Genomic DNA, 13,599 nt, shown 5'->3' with positions numbered 1-13,599 from the left:
CAATTGCGTGTTGTGGTTTACTCTTTTTGAGTGTTGAAATTTCATATTTAGGTTACTTGAAATTCTTGATCAAGAATCTCATCAAAATTAAAATTGAAACTAAAGGATGAAATTGTTACATTTTAAATCTCAACAAGAAAAATACAATTTAGTATAAAAAAATTTAGGAGCCTATAGCATAACTTATCCTCCATTCTGCTTCTACATCTACTTCTACTTCTACTTCTACTTCTTTGAAGTTAAGGTTCTCTCCTTACCTTTGACAATGGGTGAATAGGAACATCTCTACACACAAAAAGATCCATGCCCATCACATGTGACTGCCACATGGCTTTTGATAATATATATATATATATAACATCTCAACTATTGTTGAGACATTCCTCTGCACTTACCGCTAGGGATAATCCTCAGCCCCCATTATGCAAGCAACGACTATGAATAGCTTATATAAGACCAATCAAGTGTGCAAATGCCATCTGGAATACTTCCGATGAGCAAGCAAAACAAATCCCCTAGCAATTGTCCAATGCCGACAACTCAATTGACTACTGAACTAAATTATTTATGTTGCAAACTGGCCATCCCCATATTTACAATAAATGGAGGACAGAAGGCTGCAATTGACGGGCATTTACAATTAGCTTTACAACACAATTGAGTATAGCCCTTTTATCCAATAAGTTGAATTCCAGCTAAATGAACTAGAGCATGGCAAGCTTGTACAAGGTCAAAGCCATGCTCAACTTTGCTGTTGGTACTAGCCCAAGGGCTAACATAGAGCATTAGCATGATCCGAAACAAAACTGAGGATTATTGAGTTGTGTTCTGCGGTTCAGAAAGAATTTCTGAAGGCCAAGAATCCATCTGGGATGCATAACGTGCACGCGGTCTGGCGACACTCGAAAGAAGGTTGGTGGTGCCTGCTGTATCAGAGTTGGGGTAATCTTGGTGTTCATGATGCAAGGGCACAACAAAGACAGGAGCGATAGCGGTCGCTGGCTCCGTGACAGGCATCAGATGGTCAGTCAGCAGCTGTGGTTTCGAATTGTCTCGAGACTTGGAGAGATCTATGTTCCATGCTGATTTGGATCGACTTCTTTCTTCAAGTTCACTTTCCAGCTTCTTGATTTCAGCTTTGAAGGTAGAATTCTCCTCCCTCACTTCATCTGTCTCAACAGTCACCTGTCAATCAATTGTACAAACACAAATGTTAGAACTATGGTGGATATACCGGCTAGTATCCAGGACCCTATGCATGAGGGCAAACACGAAAGAGTTAAAATTTTCATTCAGCAAAGCCAAGCCTGTTTAGTTGTAGAAAATAATTTTCATTTTCTATTTTTATTTCTTCAAAAAATTACAAAAAAAAGCAAACTTATTTTCAGTTTTCCAACATTTGTAAAAAAACAAAAAAAAAAAAAATTCACAAAACAATAAGAACTTAAAAAGTTTCAGCACTGTTCACTGGAAAATAGTTTTATTTTCTATTTCCAATTTTTTAAATATTTACAAAAAAAAACACCTTATTTTCCAATTTTCTAAATGTGTACAAGAAAGTTGAAAAGCATCTTTTTATTGTTTTCTATATTTCTGACTTCTGATGTAAATTTTGAAAAATTGAAAAACAAAGTGACATGTTTGTAAGTATTTAGATTGTAGGAATCTAGAAATGTAAAATGAAAATTGTTTTCCAACAAAACAAATCATTTATTTTCTACATTATTTAATACACATCTTGAAAAACTGATAAAAAAAAAAGGCATTTTTGCAAGTTGTTGGAAAGCTAGAAATGGAAAACAAAACAGCTTGCCAAAAATGAACAGGCCACAATCCTCTCATTTTTCTTCCTGCGTAACTCTTGCAAAATCATAGAAAGAAGTCAGAATCTACTTGATACAAAACAGTATTAAGTTGACATAAAGGAAAGTAGGGATATGAGAGTCAAACTTGGATCTATTTGATATCAAGAACTCTCACGAAATTCAAAATACAACGGCAGAAGAAATGGAAGTCAGGTTACTATGGTTAAAATTAAATTTTCCTTGAAGTGTATCATAGTTCATGAATTTAGTCATCTAGTATTTTTCCTGTAACAAGGTCCTCTAGTTTTTTTCAAAAAAAACAAAAAAGCGTGCACACGTGATCAAAAAGAGAGAAGGGGGAAAAATATATGAAAACAAACTGAAAGGAGAGAGCAGATTGTGCATTAGGAGTCTTACACAATGATATTCACTCAGCAGAGCTGCATTCTCATTTTTTAGATTGTCAATCTGAGCAAGCAGTTCTCGGAGGAGTCGAGTTGCATCAGTCAATATACAGGCCTTTCCATTGTTATGATGAGCTTGTTCTGCGTACAAGAAACAGCGGAATACATTATGACCCCACCACTTTCTGAAATTGAATGTAACCAAGCTCTGCTCATCAGTTCAATTAAGCACTAACTAAAGTATAAAATTTGGACTGAACTGCGGTAAAAACTACCAAGAGTTTGGCCCAGCTCAAGAAATAGCACATTCAGATGATCACGCTTCAGCTTCTCTCTCTCAGATTTACGAATTTTCTTAGGAACTTTCCTGGGAGTTTTTGGGCTACAGACAGATCTGCAGCATGGAAGCTTTCAAACTCTCACAGAAAACTAAATGGTAGAAATATTTAGAAAAAGCATTACATATAATGATCACCAATTCAGAAATATATATATACATATTATTCATATAAAATATTAATTAAGAACAATAAGCAAATTAACAACCTATAGCAATTGAGAATATCATTGATTTATAACCCATCAAAACTTGCACCATGGAACATTCCTATACAAGTAATTAGCCTCAATCAAGAGAATCTTTGGGCACATGTGCCTCCATATCAAACCTTCTGAAGATTTCTCATGAAAATAAGTTGATAAAAAAGCAAACCAGGAACCCTTGAGATTAAATTACACTCTTTTTCCCAGCCGCTTGGATTTTTTTTCAGTAACTACAAAGTCTGGGGTCCTACAAAGACAAATGCTGGAATGGACATGCTGATTCACATGCATTAACATTATCAAATATCAAATGTTGGTATAACATAAATGTATACCCAATAACATATCATACAATAAAAAACCATATATATTGACAATTTTAGAGCAGGTGAGCAGTGAGCCATCTCACAGTGAAGTTATTTATGCTTCCTGACAAAAGATGATTTTGGCACCAACAAAGTGAATCTACAAAAGCTTATGTCATTAGTGCCATTTTTAGAACAGTGAACAGCTGTTTCTGGATTTTGGATTTAAAGAAGCATCATGAAAATTGCCAACAACACTGATAAGATGACATGGGCAGAGACACAGGTGTTAAACACGATAACGGTTTTGACACATTGAATGCCAAGTCTTACAAAATCAACACAGGCACAGCAAGGACACAAAAATTAAAACATTTTTATCCAAATACGGTCCATTCAAAAGCTGCATTCAACTATCATTGCATTTCGCATAAACTTTTCATAAATTCTAATTCAAAAACCCACTAAATCCTTTAAATACCAAAAGCTCATAAGCATAGTCCAAATAACAAATTAACAATTAACCATAAAAGCCACACCTGTAACTATCATAAGACAATAAGGTTATGTTTGGTTTGTGAAATAGTTATTCCTTGGAACAAGATGGAATACAATGAGAGATTTAGTAATAGAGATGATAGTTATTCCTTGTATATTCCTCATTATTTCATTCAAAGTGAAATAAGAAAGCAATAAATCATTCCCATGGTGAAATTTGGGAATAGTTATTCCTTATTTATCCCTTGAATGGATTCATAAAAAGTTTTACATTGTTATTTGCTTTATAGTAACAGCAAAAAATTTTTATATAACAATCACGAACCTATTGTAACTATATTTTCTAGGAATAGGCATTCCAGGAACCAAACACCAAATCATCCACCATCATTACATGGCATCCCAAAAAGCAAGAACATTGAAAGAAAGAAAGCAAAAGGCAACAGTTAGAGAAACAAATATTAAAGTTAAAAGAGAAAAACATTAACTAACTTGGTATACTTGGTTAATAAAAGCAAAAAAAAGGTCAGTACAACTAATCAATGGATATGCAGCCAGCAAAAGAAATTATATGGATTTTGGGCCATACAATCCAAAAAACAATGAACAAAGATAGTCCATCTAACACATACAAATCAAAGCACGAAACTGAAAAGTGAACCAGGTGCAGATTTTTTTATTTTTTTATTTTTAAATTTTTAAAGAAAAGAAAAAAAAAAAAGTGCTACTGATGCTATCGATCATACTACAATCGTACTGCGCTTGTACCAATCCTTTGGCTAGTACTTCCCCTCTCTTTTTCGTTTATCAAATCTTCATGACACCCTGATTTCTACTTTTCTTCTTTTGCAAGAAGATGGGCATTCTTGGAACTTCTGTTGACTTTATGAGTCCGATTCCGTTTTGATAATGAAAAATCACAAGTATCTTACCTGTGCATTGAGCACTTGAACAGGTTTTCAATTCAGCACACATAAGGTATAGGAGAAATGGAAGCCAAGAAGGGATTTAAAGCATATACAAACTTAAAGCACATACAACTTGGCGTATTTCATGAAAAAGTGAAGAGCAAAAGAAGTGAAGACGTTCTTTTTCAATTTTAAATGCATTTAGATTTAATTGTAATATTGCATGTCTTACATGATATGTTTAAAGCTCAAATGAACCATAGACTGACCTTAGGGGAACAAATTTTTCATGAAAAACCTTTTGCATAAAAAGCTAAAATCAAACAAAGGTTTAAATTGCTTTTAAAGACAAAAAGAGGGCTAAAATTAAAATTTTTAAAAGGCCCAGTCAACCGGCCTTGCAGCCCCAATCGACCGGCCATACCATTTGGCTAGCTTAAGTAAAGCCCCAGTCGACCGGCCCCTTGCAAGCATTATTAGCCCAGTCAACCAGCCATTCAAAATTGGCCAAGTTTACACAACCCCAATCGACAGGCCATTGAAGGCCTTATTAGCCCCAGTCGACTGGCTAGTTTTTTAGGCTCGTTTTATATAGCCCAGTCGACCGGCCCCTAAATGAACTTGAAAGGCCCAGTCGACTGGCCTGATGATCCGGCAGACCGGATTTTGAGCCCAAGTCGACCGAACCTTGGGGATTTGGAAATCGCCCAAGGCCAGTCGACCAGAGCAAGCCCCAGTCGACCGGACCTCTCTGGTTCATACCAAATTGAGCTCCCAACGGATGGAAAATTTGAAATTAAAATATTATTTTAATCCCCAACTGTCAGAAAACAGTTATATTTTGAGAATCATTATGAATACCTTGCCCAATGCTTTTAAAATGGTTGTTGAGCGTATTGATTTATATTTTACTCATTCTTGGGCATATTTTTCATCATTCTTTCAAAAATCAAAGAACAAATATTCTCTCCTACTCTCCTCTCTCACAGATTTTTTTTTAGAGTAATTATTTTGGTTCTCCTACACTCTTATTTTTGAATATCATATTTGGAGAACATTTTATAGCTCTTGGTGCTTTCATTTTCATATCTACTCTCACATTCTTTCTATTGCAAAAATCTTTTAAGGCAAATTTCATTGTTTCTCCTACTCCTTTCTTTTGAAGATCATTTTTGGAGAAAACATTTCTTGATCTTAGAATTTTGAAGGAGCATTTATTGTATTGATTTTCACTCATCCTTTCAAAAATCAAAGAACATATTTTCGCTTCCACTCTCTTCATTTTTACAAAATCCTCTTGAGAGAGAATATCTAGTTTCTCCTACACTTTCTTTTGAAAATATTTGTTTGGAGAAATCATTTGTTGGCCTTAGATCTTTGAAGCATTTATAGTGCATTTATTTTTACATCAAAGATCATCTACATTTATTTTGAGAAAATTATTTTGAGGGCAAAACCCTAGGTTCTCCTACATTCATATTGAAAATAATTTTTTGGAGAAATTTTATTGGGGTTAAATCTTTGAAGTATATATCATATACATCTTATTCAAAGATTGCAAAAATATTATTGAAAAAAATACACATACTCTACTGAGTTTTATTTCATATATTGTGAGAGTGCATATAGGATTTAATCTATAAATCTCTGCTTATTTAAGAAGCATTATCTTGTACGAAAAATTTATTTTCATATCTTTATATCCCTGCGGTTCAGGTAGTGAACCATGTTCCAAGCGTGGGGTATCGCCTAAAGATGAGGGTTCCATCTTGTAAGGAGTGTGTTAGGCGTGGGGTATCGCCTGAAGAGTGGGGACTCCACCCTGTAAGGAGATTTGTAAATGGCTTCTGCTCCGCCCGGTTAAGTGAGCAAGATAGCGGAATCCTCAAGTGGGTTGGCTTGAGGCAAAGATGTCGGCAGGGTTTGCCGAACCTTGTAAAAATCTATGTTTGCCTCTCTCTTTCCCTACATTACTTATTTTCCGCATTTGTATGCTTGTGTTTAATTTGTTGTGAATGTTATATTTGTTTTAAATATCTACATACATTAATATTCGTGGGAATTGAGATTGCCTCTAAAACCCTAGGATTGAGGTATACTGATTGTCTTTTAAAATTAGGGCTAAATTGACCTAGAACTTTTAAAATACCCAATTCACCCCTCCTCTTGGGAATACACCATTCCTCACAACTTCCATTTTGGGAGAAATCTAAATGAGAGAAAGATTAATGAGATGGTAATCTTGACCGGGATGCTTGATTCTTTGCATGTTCATTTGGGGAGTGATAATAAGGATTGGAGTTTAGATCCTTCTAAGGAGTTCTCTTGTAAATCTTTTTCGCTTACTTGACTTGTGATTCTATTGCGGATCCTTTTGCTTTGTATCCTTTGATTTGAAAAGATAAAGCTCCCACAAAAATAAAAGCTTTCATTTGGACTGAAATACTTGAAAGAATTAATACCAATGATTTGCTTCAGAAAAGAAGACCTAATAAGACATTGTCCCCCAACATTTGTGTCCTTTGCATGAGGAGTGAAGAGACTAGTGCACATCTCTTTCTTCATCATCACATTGGCTATTTGGAATAAATTGTTTAGCATATTTGGTGAAAATTGGATGTGTCCATACAATTTGAAGGCCTTTTATACAATAATGTTTAGGGGTTTTGGCAAAGGATAGGAAAGCTCTATGGCATTGCACCGTTATGGCTATTATTTGGTGTATTTGGTTGGAAACAAACACTAGAATATTCAGACGTGTGGATATTGCTAACAATTTTCTTTGGAGTAGAGTGGCATATCTTGCATCTTTTGGGTGTCGGCAAATGGTTTTTTTTTTTTTTGGTCATGTTTCTCTGGAAGATTTGCAGAAGGATTGGTTGGCCCTGTTACATTGAGTTTACTGCAGTCTCTGTAACTAGTTTTTATTGATGTAAAGGGAGGATATCTAATTCTCCCTGTATTTTCTTTCTTCTTTTCCTTTCTCTTTCTAATTTTTTGATGTACATTCTTCTCTCTTCTAATACAATTTTTTTTTTTTTATCAAAAAAATAAGATCGGATCATTTTGGAAAAGGAGGATCATAGGATCACACAATCCTACAATCTGGATTCCAACTCTAATAACCATGTGATAACCGAAGCCTTGGCACTTAAAATACACACTCTTGTCTGGAACTTAGGCCTTTTACCAGATATTTAGTGAGTTCAAGTGAGTATATTATATCTTTACCCAACTAGGCGACTGTTCTATCTCACACAATAGTCTTCTTAAACCAAGGAGGAACTTTAAGAGGATGACATTCCATGCCTTCCTCAACCTGAGTTGCAACCTCAACCAAAATCCTGTAATAAGATGGCAGGGCCAGAAAGCAGCAACCTTCGTTGCAATCACAGGCTTTGACCTCGCCTATAAAGAGCAATCATGGCATTCTTCTTTCACTCCAAATCAGCCCCTGTGGCCAGGTAATAAAAATTATTGACGTTCTCTGCTACTGTCATCTCATCTTTTTTATTTCATGCTAAAGAGTTGGAGATTTAACAAGTTGTTAATTAGGAGGCAGAAATTGTTCATGCATTGCTTGCTTTGTCTCATCCCATGTCTGTACTATTCTATAACATCTTAGCATAATTATTTCTTGTGAGGAAAAGAGTTTGATGGTTATCAACTGCAGACATGAACAATGAAAGACTAGGAGTTATTTTATGGCTTCAACAGAAGGAAGACTAGGATGGCAATAGCTTGACAGTGAAAAACAGTTGGTGCAAATGAGCAGTGATTTAAGACAAATAGTGCTGATGCAGAGATAGGATGATGAAACAGAAACATACTCTTATTTTGGAATTTTTTGGGGGGGGGGGGGGGGGGGGGGTTGAAAATAGCTAGATCTTGAATTCTCTGCTCGTGATGCTGGTTCATGTTCTCTGTGGAGCATATATTTTTTTTTCTGATTTTACTAAGGGGCTGTGAAGCATGGATAGGCGGAGAAAAAGAAACAGGTGCTGTCAAATTTCTCTCTGCAGTAGGGGTTATCAATAAGATTGAGAAGATGAGAGTAAGGAAAAGAAGAAGCCAGAGACAGGAAGGAAGAAAATTGAAGGATCATTTGGCTCTGATACCAGTTGATGGAACGCCAGCCAAGAAAGAAGAAGAAGAGAGAAAAGGGAGGTTTGAAGGGAAAAACAATCAAATTCAATTCAATAATCCAAAGCCTAGAAATCATCATAACAATCCATAAAAACCAAAATTAAGAAAATTACAACCAAAGCCCTTATATTAAAACCCCTAAGATTCCATCATTAGACCCCATTAATAAAATAAATTTAAATTAGTTAATTGTATTTCTACTCCTTTATTAGGAGTAGGCCTCCAAAAAGGATCAAACAGTCTAACCATATGGCAGCCATCTATCCTACATTAGAAGATATTGAGATTGGTGCCCTCTGCGAAGGATTTTTCAAAATAGACAAAAAAAAAAACTAAATATAGAACTAACTTTTGACACGATAGACTGAAAGTGAAGTTAAAGAATTACCAAATGCCAGCAAATATTATCATTGTGCAATGAAAAGGATGGAATCACAAGGTCCCTGTTGGGCCAGAATCAGCACCTTTTCTCCATGTCAATGGCAGTAGGTTGAAGATCGAAGACAAGGCAATGATGCTCAATTGTCACAGAGATAATATGGAAGAGGAAGTTGGGCAGGAAAAAATCAGTTCAAAGGACACATAATATCAGAAGTCAGAACTCAGTCAAATTTCAAAATTCAAATTTGAACTTGAATGGAGTGGGCTGGAACAAAGGGGTAATTATACAGACAAGAATGGACTGTCAAGAGATAAAAGGAAGGAAGTTGTAGAGACAGGCTGGGCCAACTTCCCATGCCCATCATTCTCCAAAAACCAGCACAACCTTTGAGGAACGAGCTGGGCCTCATGTCTTCCAAGTACCCTTTCTTTCGGAGCAGGGGGCCTCGAATTACAAAAAGAGAAGAAAGGGGAATCTTTTAGCTGAAAATACTTGGTAGAGAACAGCATAGATCAGAGATCATATGAACTCATTGAAACTGATCATGAGAGCATGCATCTCCATTTGCCCTGGCTACAATTCCAAATGAGAGCAACAGCACAGATGGGCAGCTATCAGAAGAGGACGTGATGGAGTGCAGCCAGATCGGGATAATAATTCCAACTGAGGGCAGAAGTTTGTAAACAGAGGGGTTTGTTTCAAAGGATTTGGAAAAGAGATTTTTAGACTCTCCCAAAAAAAAACAAGACACAAAAAGAAGTGAAGAACATCCAAAAGACGATAATGAATCAGGGAAAAACAAAAAAGGGGGGAGGACCCAAGTCGCTTTGAATGCTCCATTATTTATGACCAGGGAGTGAAGAGTGAATAAGAGAGGGGGAAAACAGCCTCAGTGCGCCAAGAAAATACTATAATTAAAGAAGCCATGAAGTTGAACATCATAACTTGGAAAATGAAGGATTTGAATGATAAAGTGTAACAGAAGGCCTAACTGCATGAGTACTTGAAGCCAAATTTACTTTGTTTACAGGAGATCACTGGATCCTTATGAGAGAAGAACCATTAGATCTATTTAGGTTTGCAAACAGACTAACAGATATTGGTGTGGTACTGGAGCAAATTGAGCAGCTGGGGGAATCCTGATCCAGTAGGATAAATTCTTACTGGACACATTTAGTGGCAGGTGCCGAGTCTCTTGTAAATTGAGATTTTTAACCACTGGAAAAAATGGGTCTACAATGGAATTTAATGTAACGGAGAAGGATCTGCAAAAAGACATTTTCTATGGCACGAACTGATCACAGCAAGAGAGAAATGGACCCATCCATGGTTCATTCTGGTGCTCCATTCAAGGGAAAGAATCAGTGATGGGGTCTTAGAGTAACTAAGAAGTTTGAATATTTTATTCATTCGGAGGCCTTAACTGATTTACCGCTTAGAGGGGACTTCACCTGGACCAACTTTAGAGGAAGGACAACATTTTCGAGGCTATTATTGCATTGATCAACCCCAAATGGGCTAGAGATGAATCTGTGGAAAAGGAAATCTAGGCATGGAGTGATATCTGTACAGGTGCTGAGAGGAAAAGAGCTCAGCCCACAATTGGTGGAGGGAGAGAAACAGATGCCTCTTCAAAGGAAAATATGCATCTCTTACTCTTCAAAAAGATATATGGCTTAGTTCCCTTGCAGATTTGATTAATAGCTTGCACATTTTGATTTTGTTTCTCAAGGAATTTTATACATGGGCGGCAGGTGTATCTGCATATGATACTTGTACTATAGTTAAGTGGTAATTTTCAAGTATCCATGGTTCATAACTCCAAACTTGTAAACCCAAAAAGGTTTCATAGACAGGGGTATAATATGTCCATTTGTAATCTTTAACACCAGCTTTGAATCCAGCACTTGCTTTAGTCGCCGTTTGTTGCGAGATAAGTCCCTCCCCACCACTAAAAGCTTCAACTCCCATCACCAATCCTCCAAAGCAGGGGAAGACCATCTTTAGAAAATGCAAGTGTATGGCTAAGTAACCCAATACCGGAGCATTCCAATGACATAGAATAAACTTTAGATGTTAGACCATTAATCCAAACTCCACCATGTACACATCCCTGAATTTTATTCCCCAATCAAATGAATAAGTAATCATCTCCTTCAAAAAGTTGGCGAGAAAATCATGCCTCAACCTTCACAAAAGAATCCACAAATTTTAAGGGTAAATTAACTCCATCCAAGTGGCATTTAGTAAATAGGTTCAGTAGGTTTACCCCACATGAACTGACCATCATCTACTTTAAAGCTTCCATGAGTTAGTTTTATAGCTCATGTTTATATTAAGACCCTTCAAGGCGAAGGGTAACAATCAATTTTTCTTTCTCAATTAGTTGGAAACAAGAAAATTAAAACCAATGCTTCAATGCACAAAACGTTATTAAAAATACTCACCTGCTTACTCGTTTCTCAGTCGCCACGCTGACATCATCATCAGATGGAACAGCAGCCTCCAAATCTGTGGACATATTCGCCCAGCTCAACAGATTCAATAACAGTATATGCCAAGAAGGAAATCCCCTAAGAAAAAACAAGATAAGAGACTAAATAAAGATCTTTGATCACACCAAATAAGCAAGCTTGTTCATTTACTAAATTAAAAGGCAAAAGAACATTACTAAGGCTAAAAAAACATATAATTTGAGGTAAAAAAGAAAAAAAAAATTTGTTATCCGCATTCAATACCCCTCTATGAGAAGCATCAGTCTTGCTACATCCTACATGACCCATTTAAATTACATAGTGATCCAATAATAAAACTTCTGGTATTAATACGCTCTATAATTCTTACATACATATACACATAGACCCAGATACTATGAAGCGGATAAAAGAAAGCAGCCACCCAATAAAAACAAAGAAGCACATCAGCTCATACTGGACGGCTAAGAAGAATTTTGCAGTAATAGATCAATCTACTTGTAAATTTAACACAGTACAGTGAATGGATGCCTAAAGTTCCCAGGAACATTTGGAAATCAAGCTTTTCCTAAAACCTAAAGCGGGCTTAGAAAATTTACTTTTAAACCAATTTTGGCAATAAAACTTTGAACAAGCTCAAATTTCAACATCATGTGTGTGTGTGTGTGTGTGTGTGTGTGTGTGTGTGTGTGTGTGAGAGGGAGAGAGAGAGAGAGATAAAATTTATAAAATCCATAAACAAAGAGGATCGATTTATCCCGGAATAACAGAAACAAACAGATTTTTGTGAAATTGATTTCGTAACACCTCGAGTCACAAACAATCACTGAATACCGCCTAAGAAAATTGGCGATTAAGCAGCAATTTATAAACGGACAAAATGAACAAACCTAACTCATCTGAGAGGAAATCACAAGTGCAAACCAAAACGAGAAATAGACTTCCTGACAAAACAACACCCAATTGACACGAAATCCTTACTCAAAAGTTCAAATTAACACAAAATAGAGACAGCATGTTAAAACAGAGTGAACAAGAAAGGGGCGAACACCTAGAAATCTTGTTGGAGAACGAAGCGGAGAGCCAAACGGAGCATGTAAATACATAGTCGAGGTCCGAGGATACAAAAATGGTGTCTGTGCTTCCATGGCACGTCCGAGCGTGTGCTCGGCACCCGCCTTCGCGAGCGAAAGCCAGTCCAATGGACCCTCGTGTCGTGCTGGGCTCGTGGCAATGCTATTTTTTCTACAGATGAAATGATGGTAATAACCTCCAAAACAACCCGTAATTTCACATTGCAACCACAGCCGACGTGGCATTCCTCACACGTGACCCTCTAACGATCTGACGTAGCGCATAGATGGGCATTGCCTAGGATAAAATTAAGATGAAACTATCCCGCCGACTATGAATTTTACATTTTGAATTATACTTAGAATTTAGATGAGGTGGAATAGTTTTTAAAATAATTTTATATTATATTTTATCCAATTCAATACAAATTCAAATAAAAAAATTTGTTTAAACATAGTGTTACAATATTTCTTATAAGTTGTGGAGACGAATGGTAATGTTTAACAACTTTAAAGATTTTAAAACCTAGATGGGATATGATTATAAGAAAATTTTAAAATAGATAGTCTTAAAAGGGTTTGTGAAGCATTAAAATTTTTAGTATTCAATGGTAGTCATTAACATTGCCAAGAGCAAGTGACCTTCCGTTGGCGAAGTGATTTTTGCATAGTTCTATGCAATGGTTCTTACAAGACATGTGGTCTTCATATGTTCTTGACAAATTATCAAACATGGAGGCCCATAGTTTCAACAAATTTCTCTCATATAGAAGAATTGTCTTCACTAAAATAGTAAATCATTCTTTGCATTAGACCAGGTGTCATTTTATTGTATCTTTAGCAAGCTTGAGTTTGGGCCTTAGCCCCCATTTGGGAAAAGTGCTTATAGTTAGGGGAGTGCATAATTTGGTAAAAATTGAAAAAAATCGATAACGTTTGATTTTTACTACAATAAACACACATTGAAAAAAGTGCTTTTCTATAATCATTTTTTTTTTAAAACGGTTTAAGTGAATTTTGAGAAGTAATTAAGATAACTTTTTGGTCACTTATAAGTGACA

The 13,599-nt window shown here is 36.0% G+C and overlaps 1 protein-coding gene across 3 annotated transcripts; it reads right to left on the bottom strand.

The window, feature by feature from the left end:
• Nucleotides 1-423: 423 nt before the first annotated feature.
• On the bottom strand, nucleotides 424-12,723 carry LOC131157971 (protein IRON-RELATED TRANSCRIPTION FACTOR 3-like). Of its 3 annotated transcripts, none has more exons than XM_058112457.1 (5): nucleotides 12,517-12,723; nucleotides 11,439-11,502; nucleotides 2,485-2,603; nucleotides 2,223-2,350; nucleotides 424-1,185 (listed from the first exon to the last, which is right to left on the bottom strand). In XM_058112457.1, the coding sequence occupies exons 1-5, from the start codon at nucleotides 12,611-12,613 to the stop codon at nucleotides 814-816; spliced, it is 780 nt and encodes a 259-aa protein (XP_057968440.1). In that variant the 5' UTR covers nucleotides 12,614-12,723; the 3' UTR covers nucleotides 424-813. The 3 variants fall into 3 exon arrangements, with proteins under 3 accessions (XP_057968440.1, XP_057968449.1, XP_057968459.1); XM_058112466.1 differs by having other exon boundaries at nucleotides 11,439-11,564; nucleotides 12,356-12,542; XM_058112476.1 differs by having other exon boundaries at nucleotides 11,439-11,564; nucleotides 12,361-12,532.
• Between the last annotated feature and the right edge of the window lie 876 nt (nucleotides 12,724-13,599).

The sequence above is a fragment of the Malania oleifera genome, chromosome 1 (assembly GCF_029873635.1).
Source record: "Malania oleifera isolate guangnan ecotype guangnan chromosome 1, ASM2987363v1, whole genome shotgun sequence".
Classification (NCBI taxonomy): Eukaryota; Viridiplantae; Streptophyta; class Magnoliopsida; order Santalales; family Ximeniaceae; genus Malania; species Malania oleifera.
Note: the sequence above shows the minus strand (reverse complement) of the source record. Positions and strands in the feature narration are given on the sequence as shown.